This window comes from Notechis scutatus, chromosome 2 (genome assembly GCF_049901735.1).
Source record: "Notechis scutatus isolate UNSWTSFEM ecotype Mainland chromosome 2, rNotScu1.2, whole genome shotgun sequence".
Taxonomy (NCBI): domain Eukaryota; kingdom Metazoa; phylum Chordata; class Lepidosauria; order Squamata; family Elapidae; genus Notechis; species Notechis scutatus.
The window spans coordinates 103,713,100-103,733,040 of NC_142010.1; the positions used below are offsets into that span (position 1 = coordinate 103,713,100).

A 19,941-nucleotide genomic window follows, 5' to 3' on the forward strand; every position below is an offset into this window, starting at 1 on the left:
ATTCTTCCATTGTAATAATAAAATAAAATACAAGCTGAAAATAAATAAAATAAAATAAAATAAAATACAAGCTGAATAGTCAAGATCTTGTTGATGACCCAAGCTCTGTAAAGGACCTTGGAATACTCACCTCTAATGATCTAAGTGCTAGAGCCCACTGCAACTACATAGCCAAAAAGGCATTAAGAGTTGTTAACCTAATCCTACGTAGCTTTTCTCTGGTAATATCACACTACTAACCAGAGCATTCAAAACATTTGCTAGACCAATACTCGAATACAGTTCATCAGTCTGGAACCCTCATTACGTATCTGATATTAGCACAATTGAGAAAGTCCAGAAATATTTCACAAGGAGAGTTCTCTACTCTTCTACTCGTTGTAGAATACCTTATGCCACCAGACTTGAAATTCTAGAACTAGAAAACCTTGAATTACGCCTGCCTTTGGTCTGACTTAAGCATGGTATATAAAATCATACATTGCAATGTCCTACCTGTCAATGAATACTTCAGCTTCAACCATAACAACACAAGAGCACACAATAGATACAAACTCAAAGTAAACCGCACCAAACTTGATTGCAGGAAATACGACTTCAGCAATAGAGTGGTCAATGTCTGGAATACTCTACCCGACTCTGTAGTCTCTTCCCCAAACCCCAAAAACTTTAACCTTAGACTGTCTACTATTGACCTCACCCCTTCCTAAGAGGTCTGTAGGGGCGTGCATAAGCGCACCAACGTGCCTACCGTCCCTGTCCTATTGTTTCTCTTATTCTTTTATTTTTCTTATATGTACCCATATCATGTATTCACAACTATGTATACACTTATACTTATTATCTTGTAAACAATTGGCAAATCAAATAAATAAATAAATAAAATAAATTGTTGGATTTCCAGTATTTCTCCATCATTGGGCATATAATAATCTTGCTGCAACTGCCATATATAAAATCAATCTTCCATAAGCCTTTTCCAAATGATTTTCCATGTTACAATAAGAAAAGTTCTGGCCTCACTTTTAAATTTATCTTTAAAATTCTTTGTATCAACATATGTATTTGTATCCAACGTTTTTTGAAAGACTGTTACTTTATTGAGATGATGAATAGCACTTGGTCTTGATTCTATCCTTCTGTTAATGCAGCTAACACAGTTCTAGGCTATATATAAAAGAGGGATAGAATGACGATCACATGAAGTGTTAATACCACTTTATAATGTCTTGGTAAGGCCATACTTTTACGATACTGTATATTATATTTATATAATTTATATAAATATTTATATTATATATTTATATTATCTATAAATATTCTTATTATTTATATGTTTTAGCCTCCAGTCCCCCAATCATCTTTGTTGCTCTTCTCTGCACTCTTGCTAGAGTCTCAACATCTTTTTACATCATAGTGACCAAAACTGGATGCATCACCCAGCTCTATGATCAAACTCCAGAGTGCCTATCATGTCCACCCTGCTCCCATTTAGAGGCAGCAGAATTAAGACGAGGCACAAGTTGGAATAAGGAGTCCAAGAAATGTAGACAAACAACAAAGCTGAGGGAACATGAAGGTCCACAGAATGCTGGAAAAGTAGCCAAAAAGGCATGGTTCCAATCAGACCTGGAGTTGGAACAGTGATACTTCTACCATGTCTTTCTAGCAGCACAAGCATGGGTTTGTTTGTTTTTTAGGTCAATCCAATGTGCTTTTCCCCATAAACATCTGCATGCTATTTTCTGACAGTTAGAACAATCAATCAGTGGAATGGCTTGCCTCCAGAAGTTGTGGATGCTCCAACACTGGAGGTTTTTAAGAATAGACTGGACAACCAGTTGTCTAAAATGGTATAGGGTCTTCTGCTTGAGCAGGGTGTGGCACTAGAAGATCTCTAAAGTCCTTTCAAACTCTGTTATTCTGTTATTTCTCTTTATCCTGCGCAACTGAGTCTTTCAGGAAATAGCTAACAGGCTCCAAGCAGGACACAATTAAAGCAATCCTCAGGCAAATGGGTTAGCTTTTACATTGCAAAGTCCCATATAGGTAGTCCTTGGCATATGAGAATAATGGAGCTTGCCCTTTATCTTGTAAGGATCATGAAACAGATTGGTAATGTGATTGACTTAATTTTATGAGTTTTATGGTGATTGTTAAATAAATCACCGAATTCATTAAGTGCGGTTGTTTAGTGCGGTTGTTAAGTCCTCTTTTTCGGGTCAATTATAACTTTGAACAATCATAATAAATAGTGGCAGAATATCTGTAGCTCTGAGACACAATCTCTTACATTTAAAAAATGGCATGTTGCTTTCAAAACTATTTCCTAAGATAGCACAGAAACAATAAAAAAACACAATCAAGAGTGAAAATAGACTTCCGGTTTGAGCTTCTTCGGTGACAGACCAAAATCCGCGACTGAGTGTGGTTTCGATCTGTGCTCGCTGCTGGAGCGCCCCGAGCCGGCTGGTTTCAGGGCTAAGCCACCCCGTAGAGGTGGTGAAGAGTGGGGAGACTGCCAGCAGTGCCAAGGAGAGTCGCATCTCTCCTCCCCAGCTGGCCATTACTCCCTTTTCCGAAGGCAGTTGCAGCGGTGTCAGAAATGGCCACCTCAAAGAAGAACTCGACCGGAAAAGAATGTGCAGGAGGAAGATAAGAAGAGAAAGGTTTTGACTGACCGGGATGAACTGGAAAAACAACAATACAAGGTACCCTGGAATCGAATTATAAAGAACAACACTGTTCCCAAAGAAGACTTTGAAGCTGCGAATGAGAGAGGGAAGGGAAAGGATTTGGGTTTTTTTCCCCTTTTCTTCCCTATATTGACAACTAAGAGATTTAAGCAAGAAATCGGCAAAAATCCACTTTGACCTTAACAGGTATTTAAGCTAAAAATAAAATGTCAAAGGGATAATAAAGATTTCTGGATTCTCAAAAACTTTTTTAAAAAGGAGAGAAAAGGAAAAAAACAAAAGGGTAGGATCTGGAAAAATGGAGACCACCTGGAAGTGAAAGGAATTAACAGTGAAACTTTAACAAGATTCCTAAAAGATACATTTTAACTGAAATTTTGTAACAAGGTAATAGAACCCCAGGAAGAGAAAGTGGAAAAAAGAAGCAAGGAGAAACAGCTTTGGATTATTTTGATTACTTGGTGATTTTTGGATTTTTGGCTACTGGATCTAAAGGACTAAAATCAATCGAGTGGTTATTTAAAAGTATTATTCTTGGAAGAATTGAGAATGGAACTTAAAAAACAGAAAGAATATGCACAAGAAGGAAGAGGTTCTTTTGGCTTCGTATTTCAATTTTTAGAAATGGAGATCCTGAACTATGAGAAACAACAAGAAAAGCCTGTAGAACAAGAAGGGCGGGACAAAGAAGAAGCCATCTTCAATGACCAAGTAATTCTACATGGGAAAAGAAAGGAAAGGGGGGGAAGAGAGTGAAAAATTTAAGATCTGAAAAAACAACCAAAAAAAGAGAATAGTTTGAAAAGTAATTACAACATTAGAAAGAAACAGAAGAGAGGATTACAGAAGAGAGAATCAGAATCAGAGAGACAAGGGGTCAAAAAGGGAAGGGGGAAGAAGAGGGGGAAGAGGGAAAGGAAAAGAAATTATAAAGGACAGAAACAGAGCATAGAGACAGGGAAAATGTACAAGGATTAAGGATATAAGCCTATTTAGAAGACACAGAGATAATGGGTGAAAACTTAATTGAAAGGGGGATTCTGCAAGGGTACATAAGATAGTATTGTTATGTTAGAAATAGAAATGAACTTTGAAAATATGAAACAAGGGTGATTAAAATGATAGATAAAATACTCATTGTAATGTAATGGAATGTTTAATAAATGAAATAAAGAGAACGAGAGAATGAAATTTGGAAAGGAAGGGAACATTTTAATTATTATAAATGTGTTATAAAAAATTAAGTGAAGAGGAATATGAAAGAAATATGAAAAAAATTATGGAAATATTATAAGTGCTCCTAGAAGTATGATATCCTATTGAAAAGAAATGTTCAAGATGTTAATGATTATATCTAACATTAATTATAGAGCTGGATTGGAATAGAATAAGTATTTTATTTATTATTGTTATATATATACTTTCTCTTTAAGAACTTAGTGCGTATTTTAAGAATGTACCAAGCAGAATTCAACTGGAAGTTATGTGTTATATTGAATGTTATAATTGTAAAGGCATAAATCGAAGTTTAAATAAGAGTTGAATGGATAGAAATTAAAAGAAACTAAGGTGTCATACTCCAATCAGTAACTACAGGGGAAAATTTTGTTTAATGAGAAAAGAAAATATGAAATTGAAACAGGACAGACAAAAGTATAAATATGATTAGAAAGATATTGAAACTTAGAAAAAGATATATATATAATTGAATTGAGAAAGGAATGAGATAATTAAAAGCAAGATTGAGAAAACTAAGGGAAGGGAAAAATAATTGAGAAAATGTTAAAATAGTAATAAGATATGGAATAGAACACAAAGATGAATATGAATTTGAGTTTGTGTCTGTATGGAGAAGTGATAACCCGGGACCATGCTATTCTCAAAAAAAGAAATTTTACTTGTATTATGTTTTGTGAAAACCGAAATAAAATTTTTACAAAAATAAAAGAGTGAAAATAGATGAAATTAAGCTGAACTAAATATTGCTGCCAAAGCTACAAATATGCAAATTATAAGCAGTTTCCAAGCAAGCATGACTACAAGGCCTCTTCCAAGATTTGAGATTCAGTTTTGGGTTTGTTCTTATTGCAGGAGGCAGCAACCATTGCGATTCACTGGTTTTACACATACCAAATTGTTTGCAGAAAAATGCTCAGATGAGGTGATGTGTGCCTATTAGGTGTAACAAATACAGTATAGCTTAGCCACAATACATGACATAAATGAGTATGTAGTGTCATATAAGAATGGATTACACAGGACCTATCGATGCTAACTTTCTGAGGTATGTAAATAGTGAGATAATGCTTTACAACAGGGATCCCCAACCTTTTCGACGCCGCGGCCCGGTTCCGGTGTCAGCTGGGCGCCATGACCGGTTCAGCGTCAGCTGGCGCCGCCATCTTTTTTGACGAAAATCACTTCCGGTGGCGTCACGGAAGTGATTTTCGTCAAAAGCGGCGCCAGCGCTCTGGTGAGCTTTTGGTAGAAATGGCTTTCTACCGGAAAAGCTCACCAACGCTGGCGCCGCCATCTTTTTGACAAAAAATTGCTTTTTACCAAAAAGATGGCGGCGCCCAGCAACCAGCCCGGTAAGGCTTGTTCCGCGGCCCGGTACCGGTCCGCGGACCGGCGGTTAGGGACCCCTGCTTTACAACATGTTTCATTAAAAGATCTTTTAGTTTTAAGCAATAAAAAATAAAAAAATTTCCTGCCAGATCTTGAGGCCTTTCAGTTATTAACTTCTTCTCTTCTCTGCTTGGTTGAATCTTTCTGGAGGATTATGTTCTCAGGACTAATCCACATATTAGATTTGGGGCTTCAAAAAATGACATTCTGCAACATGCCAGGCTCTCTCATGATATCACCAAATCCCAACTCTTTATCCTTAGATTTTGAGGTGCTGGGGAGTTGACAAATCTTAAACTAGTTGCTTCCACCATGATTCAAGATGTCCTAACTTTTACCTCTGCTAATTTATCAGTTGTTGGGGTGGGGAGACAAGATAGGATTCCCTTTTAAGCATTTTTAGAAGGTTTTCCTCAAATGAAAGAATTTGAATATAAAATTGCAGCTAAGTATTAAAGCAGGAATGGGCATACAATCACTCCTCATTCATTTTATGATGTCCTTCCCCTCTCAGCATCTCAAAATCATAACACTGAAATCTTACTAGTCATGCCCATTTTTGGAAGCTTCATTTTTTTTCTTTTCCAACTAAAGCAGGGGCTGAATGTTGCTTCTCAACTGAGGTTCTATAGATCCTTAGGTTTCTGTGAAAGGTTGCTAGAGACTGTGATTTAAGAAAAAAGAAGCAGCAGAAAATAAACGTTCTCTTTGCCTAACATGAACTCTTCTTACCACACAATCCTAACACTTGTAGGAGTGGGAAGTTTTATTTGTTGCAGCTCAACTTAGTGACCACCTAACATGACATGAACTGCAGATAAAATTTTTATGCTGGGATTCTCTGAGACTTGAACATTATTTTAAGATAAGATTGAGAAAGGCTGAGATATTAGCCTATCGAAAATAGTACTTCCTTGGCAATTCAATCTAGGCTGCTCTTATTCTCACAAACCTGTCATTCATTCTGCATCTCACTGGTGTCAAAGAAAATCAATATTTTAAAGCTTCCAAGAGATGGTGCAAGTAACAAGCTTTCATCAGACATTTGACCTGATGCTTCAAGAAGTGATGTAGATCCCTTGAGCTTTTTGGGGGACAAGCATCAAGTCATTCAGGCCACCCTTGATACCTGCTTTGAACATCTATCCCTTGACTTCAACCCCCCCCCCCCAAAAAAAATTACTTTAAGGAAGCATGTATGCTTTCACTGATAGCACAGGAGAAACCTAATGAGTGATACTACTGTGATTTGGTAGTGGGTGCTTAATATACTGTGTCATTCCATCATTTTGTTCTTGGAAGGCAGATGCTGGAATGGCAAACCTATGTCTTGCTATGGATTCCAAATGGTGAGGAGCTTTTGTTTCATTTCGTTAAGCAAGTAATAGGTTGGTTAAGTTCACAGGGTCAGTGTGGTGTAGTGGTTGAGGCCTTTGGCTAGAATTTGGGAGGATGTGAGTTCCAATGGCACTGTGGCAGAGGTGGTATTCAGTAGGTTCTGACCAGTTCTGGAGAACCGGTAGTGGAAATTTTTGAGTAGTTTGGAGAACCGGCAAATACCACCTCTGACTGGAGATTTTACAGTATCCTTCCCCTGCCATGCCCACCAAGCTGGTGGTAAACATTTTTGAATCCCACCACTGCACTGTGGACGCCAGTTGGGTGATCTTGGGACCAATCACGCAGCCCTAGGAAGCAGGCAATAGCAAATCGCTTCTTGAAACATTGTCCAGAAAATTGCAGAAACTGATTGGGAAGGTAAAATATGACTGCTTGGGTGTTCATCTAATATGCCACGTCCAAACAAATATTCGCGGGTTAAGGTAAGGACATTGGGGGCCTGTCCTGGATACTGGGTGAACTAAGCAGAGAAGTTGCCTGTTTAAAAAAAAAAAAAAAAAGGAAGGCTTTTCCTGCTCCGCTTCTTCACGTCCAAAATGATGCCCATCTCCTCCATCCGAGACACGCTACAGTAAACCCAGCTAAGCAGAGCAAAATTCCCGCTGATTCACAGCCAAGCACATCCAAGGCCTCGCCGAACACCGCGCCCCACCGAATCGATCGTGGAATTTGGCACCCGCGTGCAGCGGCTGAGCAGCCCCACAGGGAACGGAGTCGGACTCGGAAAGAGGCAGGCGGCTCCAGCGAAGGGCGCTCTGCCCCGCGACTAACTCTTGCCGGTCTCGCCGATCCGATCCATAGGATGCTACTGAGCAGCCACAGCAAAGCCTCGCCCGCAAAACTGGAGCCTCTCCCGCGTTGAATCCGGCGAATGAGCGCCAAAACCGAAGGAGGCGCTTGGGGCTTGGCTCCTTCGGAGTAAAGCCTCGTCTGGCGCTTCGGATCCGGCGGGGAAGTCAGGAGGCGGGAAAAGGCAACGTGCCCTTTAGCACGGCAGGGCACAGGAGGATGGCCGCCTGCCCCCGTCATGAGCCCGACCCGCTCCTCTCTGTCTCCCCGCCCAGCCCTGCCCTGCCCTGCCCTGCCCAGCCGGCAGCCGTGGGGGCCGGGCGAAGAGTCTCGGAGCTCCCGAGAGGCGGAGAGCGCAGGTAGCAAAGGAGGAGGAAGCGGCTGTCGGCAACACTTGGCGGAGGAGCGGACCGCCGCAGCCGAGCTCCGATGGGCGAACTCGAGGCGGAGGATCAGCACGGGCCCGGTACTCAGACCCCTCTGGGGAGGGCCCGGACCTCGGCTCACCGTCCCAGCGGCGCCGGGGGAAGGCGCCGAGCTGCGCGCGCCTTCGGCAAACTGGCTCGGCGGCTCCTGCAAACTTTGCGAGGGGTGCGGCGGCAGCGGCGGGAAAGCGCTGAGGCGGAAGACGACGAAGGCGGCTTTCAGCGGCCGCCCGGCTCCGATCGCGGTCAAGCAGGTGGCGTCGGCGTCGTCCGGCTAGGCTCGGGCGCGCTGAGCCCCCCTCCTGCGGCCAGTTCCGGGGATCCGCGCCCGCTCACCCCCGGCGCGCAGGGGCTCAAGAATCACGGCAACACGTGTTTCCTGAACGCCGTGGTGCAGTGCCTGAGCCACACCGAGCTGCTCGCCGCCTTCCTCCTGCTGGCTTTGCCCGAGCCCCCGAGTCCGGCCAGACCTGGGTCGAAAGCCGCCACCGGAGAGGTCACTCGGCACTTGGCAGCACTTGTACGCGCTCTCTGGACTCTGGAGTACACCCCGCAGCTCTCCGCAGACTTCAAGGTAAGGGTCCACGGGAGGCGAGCTATCCAAGCGTACCTGGATTGCTCGATATCTATGCTGGGTCCTCGGGTGTAGGACTGTAGCCTCTCGGTTGGGAAGCTGCGCAGGGAATCATGAATGCCTAAATGTGCCCGAAACGCTTGTAATCTACCGATAAGGTCCTTTTTCGGGCCTTCGTGTTTAACTGCAGGGTTGTAAAGTGCCGAAACAGCGTGACCTTCTGCAGGCACTGAGCTTCATAAGATCAAGTTAATGTAAAACTCCGCCGGAATCGGAGGCAGAAACCAAACGATTGTCTTCGCGCGGCGTCCCGACTCTGGCGGCGCCCTTTGAGATAAGCAGCTGGCGGGAAGCGGCTCCATTTCCTTCAAATTGGGAGGATCGCTCACTCGTGTTTTTTTTCCTCTCCCTAGCCACCACGCTTTTTAAAGAAAGCTGCCCGTCGTTCCAGGGCAGTCAGATTTCGAGAGGGAGGAGTAGCAGCCCAAACGCACACCGGTGTACTAAGGACAGAATCGTTCCCAACTAGAGAGAAAAAAGAGACCTGCATTGATAATAGGAGCACATCAAAGGCTGGCCCAAGAGATTCGCGAGGCTGTTATTCCAGGTTGGGGAGGGAGGTCTGTTTTATTGGGAAACTAGTCTAGCCTGGAGTCTAAAAGTAGACAGATATTAAAGATACTTACTTCTCTGCTTTATATTCTGTGCAAATGCAGTGGTTTTATGTAGTGTATCTATGGAGGTTGAGTTAGACATCTGCCTGTGTTTTTCCCCCCTGTCAGAACTTAGATGAAAGCATAAAGTCTATCCCTTGAAAGTTTGTTGCTTTAAACCTTAGAGGATAATAGAAAAATCTTGGCCACTCTAAGCAGGAGATGCCTAGTGATAACTGTCATGCTTGAGCCTCTCCTACAATTTCCACAGTTCCTGGCTCACAGGATCAACTTGGAGAGCAGTGATTATAACTTATCAAGCATGTGACAGGTCAGGAAAAGGTGTGCTTGGCTGTTTTCAGACAGTCCTATTTTTCCCCCCATCCTGAGCAAAAACCACAACAACGTATTGTGCTGGAGAGGTAATTACCAAGTACTGATTGTCTCAAAAGCTTTGCTGAAATTTTGTAGTGCTCAACTTTGGTCCAGGCCTTTGAAGATGAAAAGGAGAGATTTATTACTAAGTAGGAGCCCGGCAACTCCCTGCCTGTGCTGAACCCCCAGATGATATTGGGGCAGCCAGGCAGATGAAGTATGCCTGCGGGTTGGGAACAAAGATCAGAGGAACAAGAGCCTCAAGCTGGGTCACCTTCTTTCACAGACATTCTCCCAGAGTGCTGCGCTAATTGCAAGCCAGTGGGGATGGAGGGGCTTTTCATCACAATGTCCCTCAGGTGCTGCTTTTAGATCAAAAGCACAGATCTGTGTGAGCAAGTCCTTCTCCACTTCTTCCTCCTCCTCGGATTTCCAACTAGGCACGGACAATCAGGGCTCTTTGCTGTTACCTGAGCTCATGAAGAGTGTGTGTGAGAGGGAAAAAAAAAACAAGTAGAAGGAAACAGGAGAGATAAAGTCAGTCCAAACCAGTTGCTGAGAAACCTCAGAGTGGCAAAGAGTTATTCTTGTTTCCTAAGGAGGGGGTGGGGATCTTGTGTGCTGCTTGCCTTTGGGCCTCTCTCCTCTCCTTAATCAATCAAGCAAGTGATGCTGGGCCTGCTCTGCAGGAATGTCCCTAGGAAGCAAAGTGTCCTGAGTCAGAAGTTTGCCAGCACAGTTTGTTTACATTTTCTGCAATGCTTGGGTGGAGGGGGGAAAAAATGGATTGGTGACACTGCAGAGAAGGAATGTACAACTTCCACCAGCTTGAGGGCAGCACTAAGCTTTGCATAGCATATCAAGGACCATATCCCAAATGTGATTGAGGCTGGTGTCCGCTGGATGAAATGGATCCTAACCCTTTATATTTTACCCCTCCCAGGCAAAACTGTAAAATAAGACAAAACCCAACCCAACCCCCTTCCAACATGGTTAACATGTTTGGATGAACCTTTTTTTAACAGGGTATCGTGGGGTCAAATCAAAGATGATGTCAGGCACTCCTATCGCAGAGAGATTGAGGAGCAGTGGAAAAGACCTCTCATTCAGAAGAAGAAATTACAATTGATGTGCTGGAATTTCCTATTTGGGGAAATAAATGTGTTCTCTAGAAAAGTGAGCCTAGGAGATAGGATTGGGAGGGCCTCTGGGCTGAGGCTTCCTAATTCTGTTTGTTTGTTGTTGAAGGTATTATCTGGCACATTTTGTTGGCAGATTGGATTCTTTGGAGGTGAACCTCTTCTGCCTCTGGAGCTCATGTTTGGCTGCTGGCTGTCACAGGCTCTTTCAGCTTTGGTGAAATCTCTTGTTTCTAATTCTGCCTGTTTGACAGTCCTGCTGATAATAGGATAGGATGTCTCTGCCTGATGCAGCAGCCTCTGTCAAAGGTGAAATTGTTCTAACTTCTTCCTGTTTTTTAAAAAAAATTGCTCTGGGAAGAGTCTATATGCTCAGTTGGATATTAGGTTACAGGCAAGGATTTAGAAATAGGAAACACAAGTTTCAGATTCTCCAGACTTAGGCTTCTCAAGGGAAAACAGAAACAAGAACAATATCGATATTCAGTTTTAAAATGCTCTTTGGGAAGAATGTAAACAAGTTGTACAGCCCTTAATACAAGGCACCATGTTGCATGGTTGATTTATTTCTATGTTTTTCTTAAATCTGTAAGTCAGTTTAGTAAGAAGTTAGTTCACATGTAAAAGGGTGGGAAATTGCAGCCTTTGGGAACCTATAGTAAATGCAAAGGTGGTGGAAATTCAAATGGAAAGGCAACAGTTACATAGATGCAAGCAGAAAATGAGGCTCAGGGCCACTCATGTTTCAAAGATTAAGGGATGGCTTACATGAACCATTAAAGGTCTTAACTCTAGCTGTAAATACTTGTATGTTTCCAGAGTTGCAAATATTAGTTTTAAAATGTTGTAGGCTGCAGTCAGAACATGGAATATTCTGTAGGAAATTGTAAGCTTCCTATTTTTGTTTCCCTATTTGTGGAAATTGTCAATGGTGATCTGACAAATGAGGAAGCTGTTGCTACATCTACGTGACCATTTCCCCGCCACCTTGCCATGTTTGGCACTCTGCTAATTCCTGGTGTGGCAATTTAAAGGTACTCTTAATAAGGTATTCATCCTGAAGATGGACAGGGGTAGGTGGGTAAAGTCTGTGAATTTAAATTGTTTATATAGAACCTGATGCAGCCTGGAGTATATGAATCTGATAATTCAAATTTCATCTCTGCTGTGACTTTTCTACTTGGTCCCAGACAAATGTTTGATCTCATCATCTGCAATATGGAAATAATAATAATGGCATCTATCTCATAAGATTGCTGCAAGGTTAGCACCAGAATAAAATTTCTCAGTTGATTTCAACCTTCAGAAGTGAAACATGCGCGTGTATAAGAATACTATCACTATTTTCCACATATGCCTACTTTTACAGAAAATGGCGTAAAATATTTTGTCCTTAAGAGTTACAGAATATACTACAAGTGACTACAGTAGTTAGAATGAATAGAAGACAAGCCTTCCTATGTCTTCAGCTGATGAAATGCATGTTGGAATGTTGAACGTGCAGTCGATTGGGAGTGCAACCTGCATTCTCAGGCATAATGACGTAGAGTGGATTAGTCCTATTAAAACAGGGAATCTTTTTTCTAGACTCCCTTAATAGTTACCTACTCACACAGAGAACTGTAATGTTTCATTTAAGCAGTTAAGATTAAAAAAATGAATAATAGCTTCCATTGCCATCACTTTCACCTTATGCAGCTTTGCATTGAAATCCAGTGCCTTAATCTTTTGCCAGGCAGAATATGGATGTATATGCCAGGCAGAATATGGATATATATGTGATATAAGCCAATTCTATGCTCTGCTTGCTGTCAGCCTACACAGCCACTAGCTTTTTAAAGGTATCTTCTTAGTCTGTGGCCTTCTTATGGGATTGATCGATTGATTTAATCCAGGGGTCCCCAACCACCGGGCCCCGGACCGGTACCGGTCCGTGGATCATTTTCTACCGGGCTGCCGGTTTGCTGGGTGCCGCCATCTTGTTTCGACAAGAAAGTGCTTCCGGGTGAGCTTTTCTGGTTGGAAAGCGGCGTTTGGGTCCTGAAGGAATCCTCGTGCCTTAGTTTCATCGAAGGGGGGGGGCTTCGAACGAAGAACCATCCCGATGGCGGAGGAGATTAAGAAAGCACAAAAAAGGTACAAAGGAGGAGTTGAAGGTGGCGGGGAGAAGCGGGGGACGGCTGGCTGGCCGGTGGCTCGGCTCGCCTTGCCATGCATGCTGATGCCGGTACCGGGCCACGGATCATTTTGTGATGCCGGTACCGGGCCATGGCACAGAAAAGGTTGGGGTCCACTGCTTTAATCGATATATGAAGCGGTTCAGAGGAAGAATTAGAATACTTAAAACTTGAACTTAAAATTTAGGATCCTAATAGGACATTCCATTTCAGAAAAGAATGCAAGATAGTCAGATTTTTCTCCATTGCTGGAATGTGAATTTTTCTCCCTGTGGTCTGTAGAAAATCTTACATAAATAACAAGACACAGTTTGGAAGGGAAGAGGGGAATGGGAGATTAAAATACCACCTTCCAAAAGCTGGAGGTAGATAACTTTCTTTTCAACCCTAGACCATATTTCAAGTTAGAGTGTTTGGTAGGAGGGGCCTTTGGCATATACACACCCTCTTTTTGTTTATTGTGATATTGAATAGTGATGTTAGCTAGAAACTATGTTTCTCCTGTCCTGGTGACATCCCAGGCAGTTTCACATTTATATAATGGAACACAACTTGCCCTTTTCTAATTTCATCAGTCTTTCTCACCTATTTTTGGATTATGAATTCAACAACTGCACTGAATCACAAATAGACACTTTCCCCATTGTCTAATCACTTGGGGAAATAGCTCTTTAGGGACCCTCTTAAGTAATCTTACCCTGGGAACACATAGATGAGCCTTTTATTTATTTATTTTCTTTTTATTTTGAATGGGCAGGTTAAAAAAGAGAATACAGATTTGGTGGTGGTGGGTGGTGGCAGGACCAGCTTCCTGCCTGTTGAAGACTGCTTCTAGCATAGACTTACTTGGTTGCTTCTGCTACAGTTTTTAAAAAATCCTAAAATGCTAAATTGGATTTGAAGGTCTTATTAGTGCACAGTGATTGTCCTTCACAGCAACATTTTAAAAGTCAGGGTATTTTAAGCCTAAGAAAGGAAATGATATTTTTCATTTCTGAGACTGTAGATCTCTCCTATTTGCTCTTCTGGTCCTTTTTGTTCACAGAATAACTATTCTCCTACTGTGCTCTACGTCAGTTTTCATATTCCTATGAAATATGAGGGTTTATTTTTCTCATCCTATGCATATTTTAGTTGTGCTATGTGATCTGACTCTATTGTACTGAGTCCTGGAAGTTCATCCACTACTGTTTTTGGTTTATTCATTTATTCAGTTTGGATGCCACCCAAATTCAATCAATTCTGGTGTCTCCCAGAATAGAAAAGAAATAACAAAATGCAATCTCTCTCTCTCTCTCTCTCTCTCCCTATCATCTATCTTATCTACCATCTGTCTGTCTGTCTGTGTCTGTCTGTCTGTCTATCTATCTATCCATCCATCCATCCATCCATCCATCCATCCATCCATCCATCCATCCATCCATCCATCCATCCATCCATCCATCTATCTATCTATCTATCTATCTATCTATCTATCTATCTATCTATCTATCTATCTATCTATCTATCTAAACTACTCATTCAATACAGTACACCAGAGCTTTAAAATGACACCTTGATTGAATTATTGTAATGTATTATTTATCATTTTATACCCTCTTTCCTCAAATTAATACTCAAAATGGCTATGAGTTAAAGGATAAAATGAAAGATAGGGATTTTTACAATTTTCGATGGAGGGGACTTGTCACAACTCCTGGGGAGTGCTAAACTGGTGGTAAAAATATGCAACTTTATAAAAAAAATACCTCAAGGATAGAGAGCACATTTTCCCAAGAATTAGCCTATACTACAGAACCACTTTCCCCATATTACCATTGTTATTAAGCATTTTATTCCAGGTGCATACTTGCACTGCCTTAATTGCTGACAACTTATGTTGTATATATGTGACACCTGAGTGTTTCTCCTTAGAAAACATCTTAATAAGCAACATATTCGTGCATTTTACATGACATGTGGTCCTAGTTCTTGGAACATGAAATGATTCAATTTTACCATGATAGATTATTTCTTTTTGATGTGTATTTTATTGCAGGGGTCTCCAGCCTCTTCAGAATTGGGCCGCATGAGTAGCTGGCCGGAGTACATGCAGCTAAACTTGTACAACCAGCCGGCCGGTGGGCAATCGCAAGTGTGTACGCCAACCTACCACTCCTGCAAATCGAGCTGCACACATATGTGCCGGCCAACCGCTTGTGCAGACCAGTTCCCCTATCCCCCCTCCCACCCCCAGTCAGGTTATCAAGCCACAAAGGTTGGGGACCACTGTTTTGATGGATAGATAATGCCCATCCAAGTTTCACAATAGTTCTTTAGTAGTATGAATCCTGAAGTACCTGTTTCCCATGTGTCTCATGCGCATGTAAGTCATGGGTACTAGAATCCTAGTGCCTAGACTGGGAGACTGTTAATCTAAGAGTAAACAAATAATCATATAGCGATAAAGGACTGCTGTGCGTTACAATTTAACTTTTTCCCGTAAGAGCCTGAAACTGTTCCCCCGATTGCAGTGGCTTCTGTGAACGTTTGGCATATTTAAATTGCACTGTGCCCAAAAATAGTTTACACTATTCTAACATTATTGTAACTAGAGAGCCAGTCAGAAAGCACTGGATGAATGAGCAGCTGGTCCCTGCCCAAGTATCTGTGATAGAGAACCTGGTACTCCTTTGGAAATGTCAAACTATGGTGCCCATAAACCTTATTGTGCCTTTGTGAGACTCTTTGGTTCATGTTTATTTATTGGTCATGTTTCAGCTATGTTCATGGCAGTAATATCATTTTCCATTGTAATGCTGCTGCTGCTGACCTTCCTTTTTACTCTTCTGGCAGATCTTTTATTAGCAATCAATGAAGTACTTAGGGGAGAGAGGGATAAATTCCACATTAGACATTAGACAGAAAACAGATTTTTCCTCCAACAGTTCAGTAATCGTGGCTTAATCTGTGGGATTAAAAACAACACAAAAAACACAAATGTTTTTCTCTGCAGAATACATTCATATTTTAATATATCTTACTGTACATTCTATTTCATCTCATTGACTGGTACTTCCTTGCCCCAAGTGCTGCTTTTTGATTTAGTATTGTCCTAGTATTGTCTTCAATTAAGGATCAGAACTCATTATTAGCATGGGTAGCATGGGTTGGCCTTAAGTAGATGATAATAGAAGCATTATCAAGTTGCAAATATTAGTCCTATCTCATGCACACCCTGAACTGCTAAAACTATGTGGATACTGTCTGAGAGTGTTAAGAGACCTCAAGTTATACTTTCAAGTGTAAGCTTTGTTGAGAAAGATAAGAGTCTCCTTCCAAACCAATACCTGTTGCCAATCAAGACAACAAATGCACACTCAAGAACCATGGAATGCTTGAAAAAAGCTACTGCTCAAGGTTTTCATCCTCTATTATCAACAAGGTAAAACTGGCATTAGGAGGAGGAGGTGGATATGAAACACCCCTGGCAGGAAAGGGGGTGAGACAACAACATCCACATTCCTGGACAACATGGATATAATGAAAGAAAAGATTGCTTTTGAAGGAAAAATGTTGGTCAGATCATGCTTAGTCCTATATTTCAGTTTTCTGTTGCCTGTCAGAGTCCTGTACTGTCTCTTCCCCCCCAACAAATGGGAGTTTAGGTTTAAGAACATTATTGATGCAGATTCCATTCTGGACAAGTGATTTTATCTCAGTCCAAACTAATTTGTAAGATTCTTTTTGTGGGAGGAAAAAAATAGGGAGCTTTATGAACAGTACCTGAATTCCTGTATGAAAAGGCAGATTAAAAAAGGTAGTAAAATATTGTAAGAATTGGTTCTATTTTTACAAATAATTTTATGAAAGATTATGATTACAGTAGCAAAAACTAATGCAAACTAAAAGAAAGAAGAGTATAAAGAAAGAATAAAAAGTGCAAAGAAAAAAAGAAAAAAGAGAAAGAAATGTAGGAATATGATTCAGAGAAAAGAAATATATAAAGAAGTGACATCCAACCTTCATCACAGCAAGTGTAAACAATTTTAGTAACTTTTCACCTCTTAATTTACAACCAATGCTGTCATTGTCCCATGTCCCATCTCTTGTGTATAAACAAATAAATAAATTATTGTCATTTCAATCCTGGGACCAGCAGAAGTCCATTAAGAGAAATCAGAAATAACTATATGTACTTTTAATCTTGATCAAACCAATTAACTTTATATTCTTTTCTTCTAATGGTTTTAATCTTTAATTCATTCAAATAATGTCGATAGAACTTGATTTCTTTTCATTTATTTTTTGCCCCTTCTCAAAAGATCTTGTAAAATTGGGCATGTTCACATGATAGCTAGCTTAATGATTGACATAATTTATCGCTTTAATTCCAGGTTCAATTGTGGTTGTAAGTTGAGGACTACTTGTTCTTTATTTCTTTCCCTATCCCTATTGGTTTAGAAAGTGGCAAGAAATGACATCACTGATATTTGATGATTTGTTGCTGAATTTTGCCACCATGATTCCAGGAAGGTGACAAAACAAGAGAGACTGAGATTGTGTGAATAGGGCATTAATTATTCCACAATGGACAGAAGTTCACATGTGTTGATTATATTATTTAACACAATTTAGGATTGAAGCTATGTTGTATGGCCCAGGCAGAATATCCTAGTTTTTAATAGTCCCTGAGAACCACTATCAGTCAGTGTCTGCAACACTGGTTTAGGTGGACCAATAACTTGGCAAGAATATACACAAGTTCCCATGTCATCCAAACCATATTTTTGTCACACACCTATACCGAATCAGCCACATCTCTGTAGACCTGGAAAAGTAGAGACCACTGTCTCAGTGATGATGCATTAGGTGACATTTTCCCCGTAATTTTATTTCCATGCCTTGTTTATTTTCTGCGGTCAACAGGAGGCACAGGAGTAGTAGAAAATAAAATGGGCATTCTCTTAAAACAAAACAAATAAATATTGTTGACAATATTTTCTTAATGACCGGAAATTCTGTTTTTGAAACAAATGACTATTTTATGTATGGTAGCAATTTTTAATATAAAGCCTTCTCCTTTAAATATGCATTTGTATAGCCTAGCCCAAATGTCAACAATCTTGTGCTTTATGAGTGTTTAAGGCTGAATTCTATTAATCTAAACCAAAGATGTTTTTGGTTGCAAGGAATTTGGGGACCTGTAATCCAGTAGCTCCATACTCGTATAATAACTCACATTGTTTAATGAAAAGTAACATATGTTTTTCAGAACTGTGTATAATAGCAAATTTGATGATAATTGCCTGTTATTTTGTAATACATATAGTGAGAGGGGAAATAGCTGATAAGAATGCTTTATTATAGCAATATTCCCAGGCAAGTCTGTTATTTAATTTTTGTTTAATAGAATGCTTATTTTGTAACCAAAAGGTTTCAGTGATAAGCTACCTGCTGAGGCTTCACTACAGATAAATAACTGGAGGGCAGATCCGTTAGCACTCTGTATGCTGTGTAAATGTATTAACAATCAAATGCTTGTTAGCTTTTAATTGCTCTTTAGTGCATCCATAGAGAATGGGCAAGAAGCTTTGCTTGAGAGCGTGGGATTGAACTATGTATGTTGCCTTTTGGGGTATCATAGTCAGATTTAGGACTGGAAAGCAAAAAATAATATATAACTTGTGGCCTAGATGGTTGTATCCAGGCCTCCTATCTGTACCTATGAGAGAGCTTGGAGATCTTTGAAAGAGAATTTCAGCAGGTGTCATCACAGAGCCATCCCATGATGTATCGGGACTTTTCCCCCCTTCGCTAAACCAGGCATGGGTATGGCCAGTGAGTGACACTTCCGCCCCATGGGCCGTGAGTTTGACATCCCTAGTGTAGAGTATTACAAAATCCAGAACTGAGCCAAGATATTTTGCTGTTTGGAATGAAAAATCAAAATGCTGAAAAAGAAACAAGAGGAAGCTCTGGCTAGCTGTGAATATTGTATCATCATAGTGTAGACATAGTGTAGACAATAAACGCCACTCCTCTTTCTTTTTTAGATAGTTCTAGTGCAGGGCCACTTTTGTCTTGTAAAACACATTACCGGATAGTCCTTGATTTACACCCAGTTGCTTAATGACAGGTTGAAGTTACACTAGTATTTACAATCTAGTTCTGATGGCCATGCCACCCCTCCAGCAGTCATGTGACCACATTTCAGATGCTCAGTTGGCCCGCACATATATAGCCATTTGTAGCATCCCACGATTATGTGGCTGCATTTTATATTTTTTTGCTGAAAACTGGCATTTATTTCCTGTTTGGGGCAAACTGGCCCATAGTGAGGAATTGATTCACCTGACAACTACAAAAAAGTCATAGAATCAGATAGGTCACCCTTTACAATCATCACAACTTATGACCATAATGGGAGGCTCCATTATGTCTGTAAGTTGAGAACTAACTGTGTTTCCTGAAAAGCCATCAGAGGATTCCTGCTAAATGTTGGACTGTTAAGTATCAGAAAAGAGGCATAAAAACTAAAATTCCAAAGTATGTTCTGCCAGCCACATGAGTTAATTCTCTTCCTCTTTCCGTTTTGAATTTCCTTTTTCAGTTTACAACTCTAAAAAGTATTTGTTCAGCGCTGGACATTTGATGTTCTTTAATTGGTTTTCAAACTTGCCACCATCTTTTGCTTCACAAGATCAGCCATGCAGAGGGATGAGAAAAGCTACTTTTGTCGTTTTTACTCTGCAATATGAAAAGTGCCCTATTCCCTTCTTCATTGCTCTTTTGAAATGGTCCTTTTCGTTCCTACCCCCACTGATTTTGCAGATTGCTAGAAGAGTCCATCTCCCATTTCATCAGAACTGAGTGAAGTGATATATCTTCACTACAGTTTCTGTTTGTTGATTTATAAAAGCAATAATGGTCATGTTGGCTAAAAGGAAAAACAAAACAAAACATAATCCACAGAGAGAATACCTTTATTAAGCTGCCTAAAGGTATAAGAGATCAGTGCAAGTTTTTGAATTTCAAGAACTCCTTATCAAACCAAAAGAAAAAAATATGGATAATATTTAAATCACACCTGAAGTTTGCTAGG

The 19,941-nt window shown here is 40.8% G+C and overlaps 1 protein-coding gene across 1 annotated transcript in view; it reads left to right on the plus strand.

The window, feature by feature from the left end:
• The first annotated feature begins 7,656 nt into the window (after positions 1-7,656).
• The window catches only part of USP43 (ubiquitin specific peptidase 43), a 110,801-nt gene continuing 98,516 nt past the window's right edge, over positions 7,657-19,941 (plus strand). Inside the window, exon 1 of the mRNA XM_026677005.2 lies at positions 7,657-8,513. Coding sequence (XP_026532790.2) covers positions 7,944-8,513 — 570 coding nt within the window. The 5' untranslated portion in view covers positions 7,657-7,943. The remainder of the gene's footprint in view (positions 8,514-19,941) is intronic.